General features: G+C 39.2%; 1 protein-coding gene across 1 annotated transcript in view; it reads left to right on the top strand.

Moving 5' to 3' along the window:
* The window catches only part of ENPEP (glutamyl aminopeptidase), a 33,493-nt gene extending 21,961 nt beyond the window's left edge, over positions 1-11,532 (top strand). Inside the window, exons 9-20 of the mRNA XM_021525523.2 lie at positions 922-987; positions 2,233-2,384; positions 3,512-3,591; positions 5,065-5,192; positions 5,311-5,366; positions 6,162-6,312; positions 7,062-7,135; positions 7,239-7,340; positions 7,451-7,621; positions 9,374-9,514; positions 10,291-10,369; positions 10,617-11,532. Coding sequence (XP_021381198.2) covers positions 922-987; positions 2,233-2,384; positions 3,512-3,591; positions 5,065-5,192; positions 5,311-5,366; positions 6,162-6,312; positions 7,062-7,135; positions 7,239-7,340; positions 7,451-7,621; positions 9,374-9,514; positions 10,291-10,369; positions 10,617-10,781 — 1,365 coding nt within the window. The 3' untranslated portion in view covers positions 10,782-11,532. The remainder of the gene's footprint in view (positions 1-921; positions 988-2,232; positions 2,385-3,511; positions 3,592-5,064; positions 5,193-5,310; positions 5,367-6,161; positions 6,313-7,061; positions 7,136-7,238; positions 7,341-7,450; positions 7,622-9,373; positions 9,515-10,290; positions 10,370-10,616) is intronic.
* The last annotated feature ends 8,297 nt before the right edge of the window (positions 11,533-19,829 follow it).

The following is a 19,829-nucleotide window of genomic DNA, read 5'->3' as shown; positions in this document are numbered from 1 at the left end:
GAAACGTGGTGCTGCAAAATGACAAAATAGGAGAAAGGAGCCGTCCCAGAAGGAGAAAAGTTGTCTGTCCTTTTTTCTGAACAGACATTGGTAACAGGCGTTACAGTGCAGGCTTACCACATTTTCTCTTACTTCCCTCTCTCATGAAGAGCTGCTATTTATGGGCTGCTACAAGATTGTTGCGTTTTCCTGTACTTCTCCTTTCACATATTCAATCAGAACAGTTACCTAATACAGGAAAATATAGCCACCTTTTCCCCAAGAGCCTAACCCTCCCCTCCTGCTCAGAGTCTTCGGGAGCACTGAGGTAAGCAGCTGTGGCCAGCAGTGAAACAAACAGCACCATCTACTGACTGACCACCGCCGGGAGCAGGTGGCAGGGTTGGAAAACACCCGCCAAGCAGCCGGGGAAGACACACGATGGGAATAAGGTTTAAGCATTGCAAACTCTTTGCTGAACACCATTACTCCGTGTAACAATCGTTTTGATCAAAACTTAGAGGTGACTAGACTTTCCTACTCCCACTCTTAGAACATAGGTAGTGAAATCTCATTAAATATCTTCCTCCTGCTAAACAGCCTCTTGCATTAGTCAAAAATTTGCCACAGGATATAGTGGTGTCCATTTAAACAAAACACAAAGAACTCTTCAAACACACATTTATTTCTTACTAACAAGTCACTCTGGAAAATGCTGACTTTTGGTGTTATGGGATGCATTGGACAGCAAAGGAATTTCATCAGCTGAATACTGATCCATTTAATCTCCCACTCACAGTACTACCACCCATGTATGGATACTCTGTGCAACTGAGAGGTGCTCTCTGTATCCCTGTAGAACTGAATATGTGTATTGTTTTCATAGCCAAACAAGAAACACTATTTATACCATAGTATTTTCACTTTTCCATATCTCTCTAGGCATATTTGAAGAAATACCATTTTCAGAATGCCAAGACACAACAATTTTGGGAAGCTCTTGAAGAGGTATATTCTGCATCCACCCAAACCCTTGCTACTAAATGTTTAATATCTCACCCACTGATTTCAGTTTCTCAAACTTGTAATGTTTTATAGCTCTTCTGTCATTGAGAGATTACAAGCTAGGCAGTCTTCCAGTATAGCTCTTTTTTTCTTTTTTTCTTCCTTTCTTTTTTTTTTTCTTTATTTTTTTGCATAAGGCTGTGGGAGTGGAATAAGAACTGAGAAAGGAGGCCTTGCTAACAAACAGCTTGCTACTGAAGCATTCCCCCTGCAACTCAAATTCATTTCACATGTGTAAACACCTCTCATCCACCATCATGCACCCCATACTGTCTCTTTCCTCTCTCCAGATTCAGGTGTTTGAAAGCTCTCAGCAGTATCAATTCCCAAGTAATTTTGGTGCTCTCTAGCTTCTGAGTCCCAGTTGGGTCATCATCTGTGCCACCATTTTCTATCTTTCCTGTTCCATGAGGCTGGCCTATTTTTTTCTATCTCATTAACTCTCCCATTACACTGGCATACTGCCAGGTTCCTCCCTGATATTATTTCCTTTTCTTCCAACCCTGCGGAAATGCACACAGCCTAAATTGTGCTTTTGTGTCTCTTTTCTGGTTCTTCTCCTTGATCCCAGAATTCTTCCTACTCAGCAGAACTTCTTACTTTCTCTCTCTAGCACTTTGCAGCTTCACATCATCTACCTCATCTGGAGAGGGAAATATTAGAAGTGACCCTAGCTCACTTCTCTCACAGGTGGCATTCTGGGAAGGTAGTGACAGCTTTCTCCAACTCCAGTTCCTGGGACAGATGTTCAGGGTTTGCAGAATGAATCAAATTTTACATCGGTGCAGCTGCTGGTGTTTAATACTGGCTCTTCCTTCACACCCAAAACAGGACACACTGCAAGGAGGCTTCTAGCTTTAAAAATCCCACTGTGTCCTTTCTGTCCTGTTCAGTTTTTCTGTCAGAGAAAAATGGAGAGATCTTTGAGCATGCAAGGGGCCTCAAAGCTTCCTCAGTATTTCTTGTCCATGTTACTGGCCAGTGTCCTACCTACACATTTCTCATTTCTTCTGTGGGTGTTCAAGTTTCCAAATAATTTGTTCCTTCAATGACAGGCACCATAAAAGGATTTATGGAGGACTTTTTTTTTTTTTGTCCTGAACATGGTCTTTCCTCTGTCTCTTTCTTTTTCTTAATACCAGAGACTGGTTTTCCGTTTTCACTGCAACCTTCTTCTGTCATTTATAGGCAAGTAATAAACCTGTGAAGGAAGTCATGGACACATGGACTAGGCAGATGGGCTACCCTGTTTTGGAGATGGGAGATAATTCAATATTCACACAGAAACGTTTTCTTTTGGATCCCAATGCAAATGCTTCTCATCCCCCTTCTGATCTTGGGTAAGTTCCAACGGCAAATGTAGATACAAACCAGGTAGACACTAAGTAAAATGTGCCTCCTTAAATGCATTTATAAAAGCAACTCAAAATCAAAACAAAACCCCAAACAAACAAAAAAAAAACCAACTAGAAACCACAAATAAACAAACAAAAGTCCAAAAACCTATATGGGTTTTCTCTTGGGAAACACAATATCTCTCTTCAAATATTAATTCTTCAAATTTCATTGTAGTAAGCTCCATAAAAAAATTAGTAAAACCAGAAGTGTAAAGTTTATTAGTATAATATACTATATTTATATACTATAGTATAATATACTATATTTATATAGTATATATACTATATACTATATTAAACATATTAGTATAATACACTATTATGGAAGAGCAGCTGACTGCTCAAAAGGGCTTAATAATTTTAGCAGCCCTATGCAGGTGGCTGGTGTTAGGCTCACAGCATGCTCTGCTGTCCCACATCCCTGATTGCCTGGTCACAGTCATGATCAGGCTGTGCTATGGCTCCACTCCTGCCCAAATTTCTCATCTTTGTCCTGGGCATGCCCTGGAGTGAGGAATCTGTACCTACCCAATAAGGGTATACAAGGAGCTGAAAAGCAAGAGGTAAGGTCTCATTTACCACCCATTCTTTTTTAATTAAGGAATTAGGGTTGTCTTGGAGAAGAAAAATAGGCTGGAAAAGGCAAGAGGTCATATTAACTGTATCACAATGTTGTTTAAACTCTTTCATTTTTTCCATCTGTAAAAAAAAACTTTTGTAATACTTAACCATTTATTTCAAGTCAGTATTGCAAAGATTAACTAGTGTCTGCACAAAGCCCTAGATACATCAACATTAACCTTGACACCAATTATTGACATATAATCATCTTTTATTAAATCAATTGCTTTATATCCTGCTAGAATATTGCCTGACATTTTTTAGTAAATGTATATGTCCTGACATTATTTGGTAAATGTATATGTTCATAAGTACAAGTCAGCTTCATAAAACAAGATGTAAACATTAAAATAAACAAACAAAGGTATATTGGAGGTTTTTTGTTGTTTTTTTTTTTACCATTTGTCTTCAAATGTAATTTGATTTTTTTTCCCATTAAATAATTTTAGTTACAAATGGAATATACCAGTCAAATTTAAGCTTGGTGATTCATCATATTATACCTTCTACAACGCATCAAACTCTACAGGTAAGTGTCTTCTCTTTTAAGGATAATGAATAGATGAAACTTTTCCATATCATTTACAAAAAACAGAGCACAGAATGAACTTTCATACTTTCCAGTTTTCAGATGTGGGAGCTAGCACACAGCTTGGTTGTACTGTAGTTGCTAGTAATTTCAGTGATAAGATTAGTATTTCCCCTGTACAAACATTATGTCAATTTAGGCTCAATTTCAGTATAGTGCTTAAGCATCTGTTTAAATACCATCCTATTCAAGAAAACATCTATCCATACTCTTAATTAGAATGCACTAAAATCGATTTGGCTTGGATATGGCCATTGTCCAGTCCAGGAAAAGAGAAGTCAGAGGCTGATGAATGCCTGTGTGCCATGGTAAACTGGCAACTTGAGTTCAATTAAAGAAAAAGAACTGCAAATGATTAATCACCTTTTCTTATGCTGATTTCAGAAATGAGAAAAATCCTATGTGGTTCTTTTGATTGTTGTATTATGCAGTCAAATCTTAATTTCTTGCACTACACCTCCAGTGGACAAAATTGCGGGGAAAAATTACCAACTTTTTTCAGATTTTAAATTACATCCAATTGAATTTCAGAAATATTACAAATGGTTCATCTTTTCTTGTACTTGTTTGTTACTTATTTTAATTCAATTTTTCTTTTGTTCTGTTTTTTTTTTAACCTGGTTGCTTTTAGTATCCATGCAAAAGCAAACAAATAACAACAACTGTATGTTAAAATCCCTTTAGAAATATTTTGTATGTAACATCCAAACAGAAACATGCTTTTAACTACAGCCACTCTCAAAACACAGATTCAAAACCATTGTTTTCAATGGAAAATAGAAAAATTTTCATAAGTAACATCACCAACTGGACCAGGCCAGGCTTCTGAGAAATAACCATTCTTCAGGTATTCATTTTAAATGGGAAAATCATTAAACATGAGTGCTTGCATGAAGTCTCAGCCTATTTTGTAAATCTTGTATCAACAGCTACAAAAATAGAATCAAAGAAGAGTACAGGAAAGAAAAGTTAAAGTTAGTTGAAACAAACTGAAATATAAAATTAATGGAGGATAAAATATGAGAACTTTAATAGTGCAGAAGAGGATGAAAACGTTTAAAAATATATATTTGCAAGAACTGCTTCTTTGCAATTTTTTATTTCTTACCATGACACTAAATGTCACCATCCTCACCCTACTTCCAATGACCTCCATTTCAAATTTAAGAAACTAGCTACCCCAAGTAACTACTGCAATTCATTGTTTTAATACAAGTGCTGGCATTCATCCAAATTTGTAATAATTCCTGTTTACTCAGAGCCATTTAGAAATAAATAAAGAAATAAACAAAATTAAGGGTTGGACCTTAATTTGATATCTATTAAAACCAAATAATACTTTTGGAGTCAAGGAATCTCCAGTGAAATCTGCATCATGTAAGGTGTACAAACTAATGACTGTTTCTTTTGTAGGAATTAGAATACCAGCTTCTTCTGATACTTTTGTGAACGTTAATCCAGACCACGTTGGATTCTTTCGGGTGAATTATGATAATCAAAACTGGGCCATCTTAAGCAGTATTCTGCTCCAAAACCACACTGTGAGTGATGTAATGTCTAACCTGTCTGGTGGGTCTCTTATAAGAGGTCTGTAGAGGCTGGGGTTTTTCTGCAAATAATCTGTATATTCTTGATCCTTCTTTTCCTCTTTTCACACAGAGTTTTTCAGTTGCTGATCGCACAGGGATTTTGGATGATGCTTTTTCTTTAGCAAGGTAAATTAATTCTGTACAGAGATTTAAACACAAGTTTTTCACTTTCTGTTGCCTAATAATTAGAATTCATGCAACCCAGGTGGTTGAAAGAAATTTTCTGACTTTGATATGAGATTCAATTCTTTGTTGCTTTACCTTGTCCTCCAAAAGGGGTGCACTGAAGTATGCATTGTCAACTTGCATTACCATTGCAATCACAAGAAATGCTCCCTTTCAGTACCATGGCAAGAAAAAAGCAGGCTTTAATTGCACAGGTGTTTTCTCCATATAATTAACAATAATGGAAGAGGTTAGGTGTCAAAAGCAGAGGCATGCCTAAAATGCATACGAAGGGATTGAGTAGATACCACCTCAGCTAGTAGTTTGTTTAGAAACCTGATTGGAAACTTCTAGATCTTGAGCCCAGCCATGCTGACACAGATAAATTTTAGGCAATCTATAACAGCCTCTAAGTCTCCCCAGCCTTTCAGGATGTCGCCAGCCAGCAACTCCTTTCTTTTTTTGTGATATCAATGTAAGTCAGTTAAGGGTTGCCCACTTCTAGGCACACTGGGCTGCTGCACAATGTTAGCAGTCTTCTCACAATGGCACAGCTCCTACAATTGGGCATTGATCAACAGTAATCCTTGGTTATATCTTTGGAAAACACCTTCCAAGTTACATTCCAGACTAGTTTTCCCTCACAAACTTTACTATTTCAGGCCTTCTAAAGTAAATAGTAAATCTAATATCTTTGAAGAAGCAAGTTCCTCAAATTCATTAAAATAACAGACGTTATGTTTTCTCCTTCCACAGACCTGGACTTGTGAATTACTCTGTTCCCCTGGAACTCACAAAATACCTAAGAAATGAAACAGAGTATTTACCTTGGAATAGAGCTGTATCAGCTGTAACTTACCTTGCAAACATGCTCGAAGATGATAAAAATCTCTATCCCCTGTTTCAGGTGATGAAGCAAAATAAAAGCCAATCTGGCTTGGGACCACTGAATCTGATAATTCAGAATCTCTCACAAGAATAGTGAAGTTCAAGTGATTTTCAGTGTCACTGAACTATTAACATTTACTTTTTATTACTGTTCTCTTTAAAAAAACCTCTAAACACTGCTTCATAGTGGTATCTGAACCACTTGGATTCTGTATTTGGGACTATGCATTTGGAGAAAAGACATTATGACAGATTATAAGAATAATTAGTCATCATAAAGCATGTTACATGGATTTATTAGTCAAGGCTGTCCTGCATTCAATAAAGATGTATAGGACAGCAAAATCTCAAACACCTGTTCTCATCACAAAGGATGGCTGTATCTCTACGTGGCAGTGAGTAGGTTTGTTACTTGACCTAAAATACTGAACATGATTTAATGGTCACTAAAATAAGTATGTCCTGAGCTATCATCTCTGGAAAGCAGTTGTAGTAGTGTGTCCTTGCTGTACCCCAGCCTTCATCTGGGAGCACAGACAAGGTTGGAGAGAAGCAGGTTGGCTTTGTCCTATCTGCACATCAGTGTTGCAAGCATTCAGACTTGGCATGCTGTGGAGATCTGAAAAGATTGTGTGTATGCCTGTTCATGTTACTTTTCATTCAAGAGATGCTAGCTTTGGGAAAAAATGAAGGAGAACAAATTATGAAATTAAACATATTATTATTTAAAGAAATCTACACATGTAACCAACACCTTTTCTACCTCAGGAATATTTTCGCAATCTGGTGAAACCAACTGTGGATAAACTGGGCTGGGAGGATTCTGGAGACCATTTGCAGAGGTAGGACAATCTTTATTTGTTCCTTCTCATGTTATTGATGCATTCAAACAATAGTTAGCAGTAGGAAAATATCTATCTCACTCTCTTTCTCTCTCTTTCCAAGGCTTCTTCGTGCATCTGTTCTAGACTTTTCCTGCAGTATGAATGACACAGAATCTTTGAGCAGTGCTTCTCAGCTCTTCGATAGATGGTTACGAGGAGAAACGTGAGTGCTCACATTTTTTGTCTTTTGTGAGAATACAGCATGTGACTGGGTACCACTGATGTTAAGTAGGAAAGGGGGAAGAATATTTAAGTACTGTTTCTTTATTTTAGAATTGCTGCAAATCTCCGACTCATAGTATATCGCTATGGGATGCAGAACTCAGCCAATGAGACATCATGGAATTACATGTTCAACAAATACCAAGAAACTTCATTAGCCCAAGAAAAAGAAAAGCTGCTATATGGCCTGGCATCAGTGAGGAACGTCACCCTTTTGGACAGGTGATTTAAACACACACAGATTTCTCTTTTTCTACAGAAGCGACTGGTTGCTGTTTGCTCATTCCCCTCTTCCTCTCTTCTGTGCTGTCATTTTGGTCAGATAACAGCATGAGGAGTGGAACACATTTTCAAGACCAGTTATCTAACATACGCTTCTGCGATTGTACTATGGCAGGAAAAAAGCCTTGTTCTTTTAGTGGAAGATATTGAAGACATGGTAGTTGCTGCACACAATCAACAACCTTCAGCTCTTCCAACAGTGTGTTCACCTTGTGCAATTTTAGTTGCTTAATAGTTAATTATCAGGAATAAATTAGCCATCCATTTCCTCTTTAATCAGTGAAGAGAGGCCAGATGTACAAAGCACTGCTTATCCCAGACCAGGAAAGGGGCTTAAAATCAATGGAAATAATTGCTTTTGGGTGTTGTCAGTCACCCTCCATTACCTCCAGTTTGCTTAGCCTGGATGTCTACTTTCTAACTAGCTAAAGTTAGGCAAACAGCCTTGAGCAATTGTTATTAACAGTCCTATGAAGGCATCCACGTGAACTTGCAATGCTCCCTAAGTGCTGTGCAGAAGTGCTCAAGCTGGAACCAAAAATGTTGAATTCATGCTGCCATGGCAATGATGAGCCTGCCCCAGAGTGGTCCAGCAGACTGACTGACTTGGCGAGTATCTCTCCAGGCTGTCACCCTGCATAGGGACACTGGCTCCTTTAGGCTTATCTGACAACTTTGCATGTTGTTGTATATCATGTAGCACTCATGCAAGCAAACATCTATACCAGGGCCATTCACCACTGTATTGGAGCCCTATCTAAATATCATAACATGGAGCAGCCTCTGCTTGAAAGAGCTCCAGGTTTAAAGGAGGGGAAACAAGGAAGTATAGGAGATTCAGAAAGAGTAAATGTAAGAATTAGAGTAATTGAAATAATGGTAGGAAGCAGCTGCATTCCTAAATTCTTGTAACTGCCACAGCCATTATCTAAAGCCATTAAATAGCTAATGGTTGACATTATTAAGACATGAATTAATTAGCTAGATCAGACTATATTTGCAGAAAATAAAAAATCCCTCCTAAAGCAGGGAAAGCTTGTCTCTTAATTTACTATTAAAATAACAAACAAGGATGGAAGAGCAAACAGATTGAACAAAATTGTCCATTACATATAGGGAAAAATAAGACAATCCTTAATCCCAACACACAACAGCTTGAAAGGGTGTTCTTCTGCAGCTGCTGCTGTGAATCCATGACCAAGCTACCCATCTCCCTGCAAACATGTGTGCTTCACCCCATCAGTCAAAACCATCTGTGCCATAACTGCAAGTATGACTGCAGCACTTGCAGCCATGCTCTGCCCAAATGAATTTTAATTTTGTATGGATAAAAGTTTCCAAACAAACAGCACAGATGTCAGTGTGAGCAAGCCACCTGTGCATGTATTCATGGTCCCTGTAAGATCTTTAAAATCCAGACTTGGCTTAACAGGCTGAACTACTAACTGATCTAGTCTTGTTTTCTCTACTGCATTAAAATATAGAAATAATAATGGGGTTTGGCTATTTTCAAGTAGAGACATAAACTCTACCTACTTTGCTAAAGAGATTCCTAAGATGTCTTTCAATACAATTATCTCTTGACACAAATTACATTTTAGTCCTGTGTACTTACCTTTAAAATGCTCTAGGAAAAAAATAATATTCCTGTTTGTAAATGGCTCTCATTGATTCCTATGGCATTTCCCTTAGATATCTGAAATATATTTACAACACCAGCCTCATCAAAAGCCAAGATGTATTCACGGTCCTGAAATACATCTCATATAACACCTACGGGAAAACAATGGCCTGGGACTGGATACGACTGAACTGGCAGTACTTAGTTGACAGGTACTCTAATGAACTCATGGGAAATGACATCACCTGTAAATCTTGTTACATGCCATGTTGTTCTGTGATTTCATTGTACAGTTATAATCACTGCCTTTGCAAAATGAAAACTGAAAGCTTATTCAGCACAATTACATCCATTTGCTGTGAAAAAAGTACTTTGTTGCTAACTTAAAAACCATTCTTTCCCTAAATGAAAGGTAAATGGTCATCAAGGAGAAAAAGTTTTACCAAGGCTACGGACTGGTTATTGCATGGAAATTAGTGAATTAAGTCTCCACTCTTGCAACTGATTTCATACCAGGAAGACAGAGTATAAAATAGGGTTTTTTTTAAATTTTATTCTAATGGTTAGCAGCAAGCAGCAGACATACAGATGAGGAGTGGAAGTAATTGCAAACCTTTTCACTTTTCTCCTCAATATTTGAGTGACCTATCTCTGTTTCCATTTCCTTTCTGAGTGCTTGGTGAGGGCACAGAAGGAAAGCACACCTGCAAGCCTAGAGCTGTGATCTGGACAGTTTTTGTATTGCTGAGCAGCAATATTCCTAACTTCCAGCCTGAGACAATCAGTAATTACTTGAAAAAAGGAGATCACTCCACTAGTCAACATATTTAAGAACAGCTCAGATATTTATGTAGGAGTACTATTTTTCAACTATTTCAAAAAATGCTATCATTTGAGTGTACCTGCTTTATTGTAACAAAATTAGAAGTTTAAGCTTCGGATAATTATGGTTTTGCATCAAACATCATTTATTAAATTGTTTTTCTAGATTCACTATAAATGACAGAAATCTTGGTCGAATAGTAACTATTGCCCAAAACTTCAACACTGAGCTCCAGCTTTGGCAGGTATGATGACATCAATTCTCTTGAATTTAAGTCAATATATTTAACTATCTTCTGGACAGAAAACTTTTTTTTTTGTCCTCTAAATGCTTAAAACAGCAGGAGTTAACTCTAAAATTATTCCAATGCTACTAGCATGAGCTTCTAGATCTCTCCCAGTCAAAATTACCCCTGTCTGTGTCTTTGTAAAAAGCCACTTGCCTAATAGCAGCATTATTTACTTCACATCAATTCCTTTTCTCTTTTCCAGATGGAAAATTTCTTTGAAAAATACCCTAATGCTGGGGCAGGAGAAATGCCCAGGAGTCAGACACTGGAGCAAGTGAAGAGCAACATCAAATGGCTAAAAGAAAATAAGGAAGAAATACAATCATGGCTGAAAAGCACAGTAAGGCTTCAAAGTCTTACTTCATGAAAAAGATCTGGCACTTAAATCTTCAAAGATGTTTAGCAATGTGGATTTGTCACCTAGGTACCTTAGAGGACTAAGACCTAATATTTTTTTCCTACAAATACTCAGGAGACTACTGCCAGAGCAATGTTGGTGTAGTTGCTTAGCAGGAATAGCTTTATAGGTTGAGGATGAATTTGCCTGAACAAACAGGACAAAGATTTAAAGTCATTCAAAGCAGAAGTGATGGCAGAACTGGTGTCCTTGCTGATCACTCTGGTCTCACTCCTTATGCACACCACTCTGCAAAGCTACTTCTTGGCTCGCACAGAAGTTATGTCTACTATACTCAGGGATTCCTTTCCAAGTGCACCTCATAGGAGCTTTCTCCTGAAGGAAAGGGAATTAAACAGTAGTTTTGACATTGTCTGAAAATCATCCCCTATATTCATAGCTGTAAAAATTCTATGTCTGGGATTTAGGTTTGCTTTCTGATACTACAGAAAGGCCAGTTAAGCTTTCCTCTCAATTGATTTTTGAAGTTTAACTACTAGAACACAAGGGATCAATATATCAACTTCTTTTTTAATGTTATTAGTTGGGATTTTGTAGCTTAGAGTAAGGGTTGTCTTGGCTACTTTTGTCTTATTTCTAAATCTTAAAAAAAAAGAAAACAAAAAAAGATAATTTGTGGTAGCCAATGCTGCAAACAAGACATGCTTTATTTACTGTTTATTTTCTTATAGAAAAATAAAATGTAAAACTCTACATGAAATCTCAGTCTCTTTCTAATGAAATCATGGGTTATAGAAGAACAGCTGTTACTTAGCTCAGCTGTGCTGTACATAATAGCTTTAGTGACTTCAGTGGGGGAAGAAATCTATTAACTCCTCTGAGAAAACACAGAAAAAATGGGAAATTCCCCCCAGGGAATCAGATGAGTCCCACTGCTGCAACTGACTCTATTGCAGGACTACAGACAGCAAAGAAAGAATTCTCAGTCCCAAGTCCCTCTGCCCTTGTGATGCTGGAGAAAGCATCAGGGCTACTCTGTCTGTCTCCCCCAAGCTGGAAGCTGTGGGGTTTTGGAGCTCCCACATTTCCATGTGCTGTATCCTGACACTGAACAAGCAGTAAATGTGAGAACCTCCTTGCCTTCTCCCTGGTCTCCTGAGCAGAGTCCACAACCAGCTAATGTCTGTCCAGATGTCCTGGGAGCAGGATCACAGAGCACCTCATAGTAGGTAGCCCAGGGAGATTTCATGTACAGCTGTCAGGAAACTCTGCAGTTGGTTCAGAGGACAGAAGCATGGAAAAGCTCTTCTCTTGCCTTCATTCTGCAATGCTATTCAAAGGGAAGAGGAGATGACTGTAAGGTACAGAAATTTAAGTACAGGCCACGTGCTTGCCTCTGGGCCTTGGTACAGCACAGAGGACTCCAGAACAACTTATATAGTCCCAGATGGAAACACTTCCACACTTCACTCAAGGATGGTACTGTTTTGTGCCTCTCTCTAGACACCCAAATAGCTGTGACAACCCCAGACAAATCCATTGACAAAGTCAGTTGTCCTGTTGTGCTGGTTTTGGCTGGGATAGAGGTAATTTTCTTCACAGTAGCTGGTGTGGGCTCTGTTTTACATTTGTACTGAAAACAGTGTTGATAAAACAGAGATGTTTTCATTACTGCTGAGCTGTGCTTATGGTGTCAGGGCCTTTTCTGCCTCTCACACCACCCCACCAACAAGGAGACTGAATGTGCATAAAGTGGGAGGGGACTCAGCTGAGGTAACTGATCCCAACTAGCCCACAGGATTTTCCATACCATAGTGCATCATGCTCATCATGCATCATGCAGAGATGAAGGGGAGAAAAAGGAAGGGACAAACATTCAGAGTGATGGTGTTTGTGTTCCCAAGTAACCATCATGTGTGATGGAGTCCTGCTTTCATAAAGATGGCTGAACACCTGCCAGCACATGGGAAGTGGTGAAGGAATTCCTTGTTTTGCTTTAGTTGCATCCACAGCTATAATTAGCTTTTTATTAAACTACCTCAACCCATAAGTTTTCTTGTTTTTACACGCTCAGTGCTCTCTCCCATCCCACTGAGAAGGAGTGAGTGAGTGGTTGTGTGAGGCTGAGATGCCAGCTGGAGTTAAAACACAAGACCTGTCAAAGGAAAATGTCAGTCATTTGCCTCCTGCAAACAAAACATGGCAGGATTGTGACTTACTGTGGTTACAACTTGCTAGAGACACCAGATGCTCTTCAAGGTGAGGAGGTGGGCCAGGCAATTCCTTCCAGTTTTTCTTGTTCCTCAGATTCACACATATAGAACACTGAAAGTGAAGCAGCTGTCCACACCCAAAACTACCAGCAGCAGAGAGGGAGCAGATTGTCCTTGGGCCACTTCCAGCTCAGTACAACATACAACAACTCATCTTCACTATTTTACACTTTTGATGAACTGAAGGAATGGAAACCAAACAAAAACTCTTTTGGTTTCAAGGCCACAAACAGGTTTGATAGCATCACACAATAATGCCATCAGTGCACTGTGACTATCAACAGTACACTTGTCTCTGAATTTTTTTCTGTGCACAGTATGTTTTGATTGAAGGTTTTTCATTTTAGATGGCCATGATGTGCAACATCGCAAAACCAATATGAAGACATCCAAGCACATAGCTCTGTCATTTTTCTTTTCAGAGATGATTTAATGAAATTTTGGCAAAAAGAATTGATTTTGTTATTCATACATTTCTGCCATAAACTGCTGTAGAAAGACAAGTATGACTATTATGGGAATGGTACAAGATTAATAAATTACTTCAAGATATTTTTATCCCTTGTTACATGTAACCTCTACTACCAACAAGTGGGACTAGGCAAGCCAACTTTGTCAGCTACAGCAGTAGGCTTTCATCAAGGAAAACACAGGGAGTAATGAAGACTTTCTATGATGCTGGAAAGCTACAGTGAAAGCAGCCTTCATTCAAGTCACACAGACAATACCACTGTTTCAGACAAGACACGTATTGGTAGCACTGTGCATCACTGTAGTAGAAAGAATAAAAAAGGTCAGAGAGAGAACAGAAACGTATCACTGAAGCACAGAGAGAAAGAGAAGCCAAGGACAAGCTTGAACAATGACTGAGCTCATGGTCCTGGGTGAAGGAGATTTAAAGAGTGAACCAAGCAATTTTCACTTGTCATTTGATTCTCATTCTGTTCAGGAAGTTGTGACCAATTGCAGCTTTTGTGCCTGAGCCGCACTGGATCAGAAAGAGTTTTAACTAGTGCCTGGATATTTTTGATGTTACAGAAAGGTTAGCTGGATTTCTACACTGATATTAAGTGGGTCAAGGAACACGGAAGACAGTCCAAAAGCCCCAGAAGGTAGCTGTTTTTATGATAGGGTAAAGGTTCTGTCAATTTTAAATAATGTTCTCTAGATTATGCAGTGCTCTTGCTACCTTTAAATGGCTCATGGAGAATGTACTGTATGGCATGTGCCTCTTTCAGACTGTTTGTCCGAGATGGATAACTAATCTGGTACATGCTAAATCTTTCAGTCAGGAACTGGTGCATTTATAAATGGTCTGTGATAAGCTTAAGAATGCCAATTTGAAACTGAATCCAAAGAAATGTGAACTGTTTTAAAAAGAGATAATTTTCCCTCGGTCATTCGATCAGCAAGGAAGGAATTTCTACTGATAAAGCCGAGTGAGGGAGTGCAGAACCAGCTGGCCCCTTAGATCCACACAGCTTTTTGAGACTCTGCTGCTCCTATTGTACCACACCAAAAGCTATTGCAGGCAGTGAGGCAGAGAAACGTCTTGAGTAATCGAAGTGCAATGTGGTGGAGTTAAAGAGGGGCCACTTACAACTTTTGCAGTGTTGCCTTACACTAGTTCTGCAAATCTGTCTCATATCAGCTACAGCTGTGTGTCCTATAGAGCCTGAGCCCATGGGTCCCAGGAGGCTGTAAGCCTGATAGGAGCATGAAAATGCTTTATCTTGATAATTCAGGTAAAGAAACAACTGAAGACATTGTATTACTGCACAGAGCAAAAAAAAATGCGTAGCACCAATGGGAACACCAAGGCGTCTACTACTCCCCGACTCAGCCAGTTTCTAAACCAGCAGTTAAGATCGCTATGAGTATGCAGACATAAAAGAAAAAGACCCTCACCTTAAACACATGGTATGTCTGTTAAAACAGGACGTGACTGGGAAGTATCCCTCAAGTCTTCCCACCAGTACCATTTTTTGGCATTTTGTGTGATGGCATCTTCCAGCAGCTTTTGGGACTCAAGGTGAGAGGGGAAAAGCTACCCTGTGCTGGGCACAGAAACACCTAGATAAATAGTCTGAAGGATAAGACCTTACCCTGTTGCTAGCAACAACAATACCATACTGACAGATTAAAGCTTTGTCTTGTGTTATATGTATCCAGTTACAAAAATTAGTTAAACAAGGTTGAATTTGTTTTCCCAAGTGTTTACACAGAATCCAGTATTCCATTAGAAGTCAGTTGTCTTGGAGGTATTTCAACTTCACACCTATGTCAGTTGAATGTATGCCTGTATGTGGAAAACTGGTACAGAAAGATATAGGTATATGACACTAAGGAAATATTCTCTAGCTCACAGAGAATACAGTGGTTCACAAGGCTGCCCAGATACGTGAATTTTTCCAAGATATGCTTTGTAAAAAAAGAAAAAAACTACAGATATATTTATAAAGCATCTGAAATGTATATGATTCAGGTAAGTCTGAGAGTTTCTGGCTTCCCAGTGTACATTCCAAAGAGTGATGAGGAAAGAGCAAATCCTGAAAAATACAGTGTGAAAGAAAATGACACAACTTCTGTTGCTGCAGAAATGTCTATTGTGCTTGTAACAACACCTAAATTCTAAAAAATACCATTAGTAAGTAGTACTCACTAGTTTCAGTAATCCTCATTTGCAGAAAACCTTTCCATATTGACCCTCTATTCTTCACAAATTGATATCCAGAGACTGCTACCAAGCTGACATCTGCTTGCTGATGGTTTAATGATGCTAAAAAAATACACATGGATGGTCTCAAAAAACAGGTACTCAGGGAAAGGAAGATATCCAGGCATGAGAGAGGACTGGTGCCTAACTCTTCAAAAGGAAGGCTGGAGGCACATGGTCATTAATTTAGCAAAATGCAAAAGTTAATGTGAAATAGATATTGCAGTTATAAATGTCATATCCACCACACAACCTTCACCCAGCTTAAACTATCAAGGTCCATTTTCCTTTAGAGATGGATGAGATGGCCAGATGACTTCTAAATATCCTTCCCAATATTTTCTTTAACTGTTTGCAGTGAACAGAAGGACTGGTCACTGATACGATTTCTTCCAAGGAGCGCAAGGCCAGATGTGGGTGATGAGGTTCTGCCATTCCAGAGTTCCCATTCTATTTTGCCTACTGTCTATTTTGCCTACAAATGCATTTGTACACCACTGGTCAACAAGGAAGCCTCTCCAATCAGGAACTGCAAATGCTTGAGCTGCAGAGCTCATATCTGTAGCAGCTCTGCAACTTAGGGCTGGTTTTTTTTTTGTCTTTCTCAAAGAGGAATCCTGAAACCAAAAAACTGCAGGATGCATTTTGGAGGGCTGCTAACACAGCTATTAGCCAGAGCAAAAGCTGAGGTACCTCATGCCAAAAAAAGGCGTTAAGCTGCAGGTCAAGTTCTCATAAGCCAAAGGAGTTACTGTGGCTGCCTAAGAGGAAGATTTTCCAGGTGTCTGGTGGACAGCCAAAAATCGATTGGATTCATTTATTTTAGCAAATAGTCACTTTCAGCAAACTGAAATTATGGCCCACCCAGGTTACTTAAGCAAATTCAGCTGGAGAAAACACTATGGGCCTGAAGTTACATAAACCTTGATGAAAAGTCATCACACCCTCTTTTTCTTGGGCTGGAGCACTTGCAAAGAAAGCAAACAGATCAAGGCTCAGTTCTGCCTCCTCCAAAGAAATGAACATGAACTCTTTCACATGACTCTACTGGGCCTGGTCTTTCATATTTTCCCATGATACTTAAATAATAACCAGAATCAAAAGTAATTAATAACTTCATAGTTTGTTGCTTCACATGAGCACCTGAGAACACATGATTGCCAGACATTTTTATTAGTATTTTGTTATAGAGTATTTTTATCATTACTTTAAATAAATATGGATACCTTCAACAGAGGCTACTGATAAGCTCAGATCTGTATCAGTAGGCCCTAAGTAATTAGAAATGTAAAGGAGCACCATTCTGTAGTACAGTGGTTTGAGTAATAGCCTGAAAGGGCAGGCATGTGGTTTAAAATTCTCTCCAGCAGAAACAATAATTCATGAAGTCCACTTCCTGCACAAAATCTCCAACCACTGCATGTAAGAGCAATTCCTCTCCTCAATGCTCTTGTGAATACAGCCCTTATTTTACCCTACCACCTCAAGAACTCCAAACTAAAAGGCTCAGTCCTGTGCAAAGGAATATTTCTATGCCAGGTGAGACAAGACTTCAGGTTTCCATTTCTTCATCAGAAAACAAAGCTTCCTTCAAGATGCATAGAAAAACACTCCTTCCCCTTAGTTCAGGAGAAAAAAAAAAAAAAACAACAACCAAAAATGTGCTCCTCTATTAAATGCCCCAAAATGACATGACTGTTGGCTTCACAGAGAGGTTGTTCAGCTCCCTGGCCCAACAGTAACAGAGGAAAGACAAGCTCCAGGCATGAAAGACAACCAGTGCAAATGAGCAAACTGCCCCCTCAGGTATCATCTTAGCCACAAAACAGAAGCACACAGTTGAGCAATTTGAGAAGGGCTGATGCAAGCTGGGGCTGGTTTTAATAAACATCAAATCAGTCACCAAGTATTACAAAAAAGAACATCCAGCAGCAAAGCCAACACATAATTAACATTGAAACGCCACAACCAAGGGCAAGGTCAGCCACGGCTAAAATCAGATTGTAGGAGGGAGAAACCAGGTACAACACCAAAAGGCACATCTTAGCTGGCACTAGGATGGCCCAGTCAGAAAGTCAGGGCTAGGCCAAAGGATGGTATTCACGCAAGCAAGGTGCTACACTAACACACCAGTATGGTGCTTTCTGTGCTGCACCCCGGACAGACCCCGCCCATGTCCTCTACTCACGCTGCAAATGAACAGCTAGGAGAAAACTGGGTAGAGCAAGAAAGACTTGCCCGTATTTGCATTTTGAATAAATGGAGAACAACTCATTTAGCCAAAACTACTCTTTCCGCTCTAATGGATGAGTGGGTTTACGCAGGAAGAAGACATTTCTGGGGTGCCTGCTGGGCTGCCAAGGTGAACACGGAAACAGTGTGCAGGACAGGAAATCAGAGAGGCAGTTATGTTACCACAGCAAGTTGACCCCCCATGTCCTAGTGACACACTCACATTTTGTGTTTTGTTTATTTAAACACTCTTGGCTTAGGGACTAACAGTTCTGCAGAAAATATTTAAATGAGTTCTTTGCAAAATATTGAAGGTATTTTTATTCTTTAGTTGTGACTCCTTGCATAGGAGATTAATGCAACTGTCCAACACAAATCAGATGGGGAAGATTAGGGAAAGGAAAAAAAGCAAGCAACAGAAAATATATTAGTGAAGTATCATTAAGTTTTTACTATGGGAAATATCCCAAAAACATATGTTAAAGCAAAACATAAATTTCTTACTATAATTTTAGCATCTATTGCTCAAATGTTTATTTAAATTCAATACAAAAATTTTGATCGATTTGCTGTGCTCACTAGAAAAACAATGAGAATTGGTGGTCTGGGAAATATGGTTTGTCCTTCCATTGGACTGTAATAGCTAGATTGATTTTATGGTTAAACCAATCTTTAGTAATGAAAATAAATAGGATAATCATGAAGATGCATCATGGTGATGAACTTCTTTTCCTCTTGTTAAAGAAAGAAAAAAAATCTACTTTATGGGAGATAGAGGAGGTGTAGTGAATTTTTCCTTATTTTTATTTCTTCACAGTGTATTAAGAGCAGCCTCTAGTGACAGTTGGTAGCAATTACATTTAACTATACTGGCTTCAACACAGCGTGCAGAAACAGAAACAGCTCCTTAACTATTTATAATGCATCTTCAAAAAATAAACAAAACAGCCCCATCTAGTCTTAGAGACCACTCACTAGGCGCACAGGGGCTTCTAAGTAACATTGCATAAAACTACTTAACCTAGAATAAATGGTAATCATAAAGGCTAAAATTTATAGGTATAAAAAAATAACAACCAACCCACATAATAAGCTTCTATGTCACTTTTTAATTTTATTTAATTCTATGTGACATTTTAATCATAACATGGCCTGTGTTGGAAGGAGCCTTAAAGACCATCTAGCTCAACCCCTTTGCTGCAGGCGGAGACACCTTTCACTAGACCAGGTTTCTCAAAGGTCCTTGAACACTTGCAGGGATGGGACACTAACAGCTTCTCTAGGCAGCCTGTGCCAGTGCCTCAACACCCTTGCAATAAATGATTTCTTCCTAAAATCCAATTTAAACCTACCCTCCTTCTGCTTAAAGCCACCCCCCTCATCCTATCCCTACATGCCCTTGTATAATGTTCCTCTCCATCTCTTTTGTAGGCTCCCCCTAGAGTCTCCCCACTGGAAGGCTGCTGTAAGGTCTCGCCAGAGCCTTCTCTTCTCCAGGCTGAACAACCCCAACTCTTTCAATCTGTCTTTAGAGGAGAGGCACTCCAGTCCACTGACACCTTTGTGACCCTACACCAGTTTCAGTCCAACAGGCCCACACCCATCTTATACAGGTGGCCCAGAGCTGAACACAGTGTTCCTGGTAGGGTATCCTGAGAGCAGAGTAGAAGGGGACAATCCCCTCCCTCACTCTGCTGGCCACACTGCTTTGGATGCAGCCCAGAACACAGTTTGGCTTTCTGGGCTGCAAACACACATTCCTTGGTCATGTTTAGCTTCTCATCCACCAATATTTCCAAGTCCTTCTCCTCAGGGCCACTCTCAATCCATTCTCTG

This window comes from Lonchura striata, chromosome 4 (genome assembly GCF_046129695.1).
Source record: "Lonchura striata isolate bLonStr1 chromosome 4, bLonStr1.mat, whole genome shotgun sequence".
Classification (NCBI taxonomy): domain Eukaryota; kingdom Metazoa; phylum Chordata; class Aves; order Passeriformes; family Estrildidae; genus Lonchura; species Lonchura striata.
The sequence above is the reverse complement of the archived record's forward strand: the minus strand, read 5'-3'. Positions and strand labels throughout refer to the sequence as shown.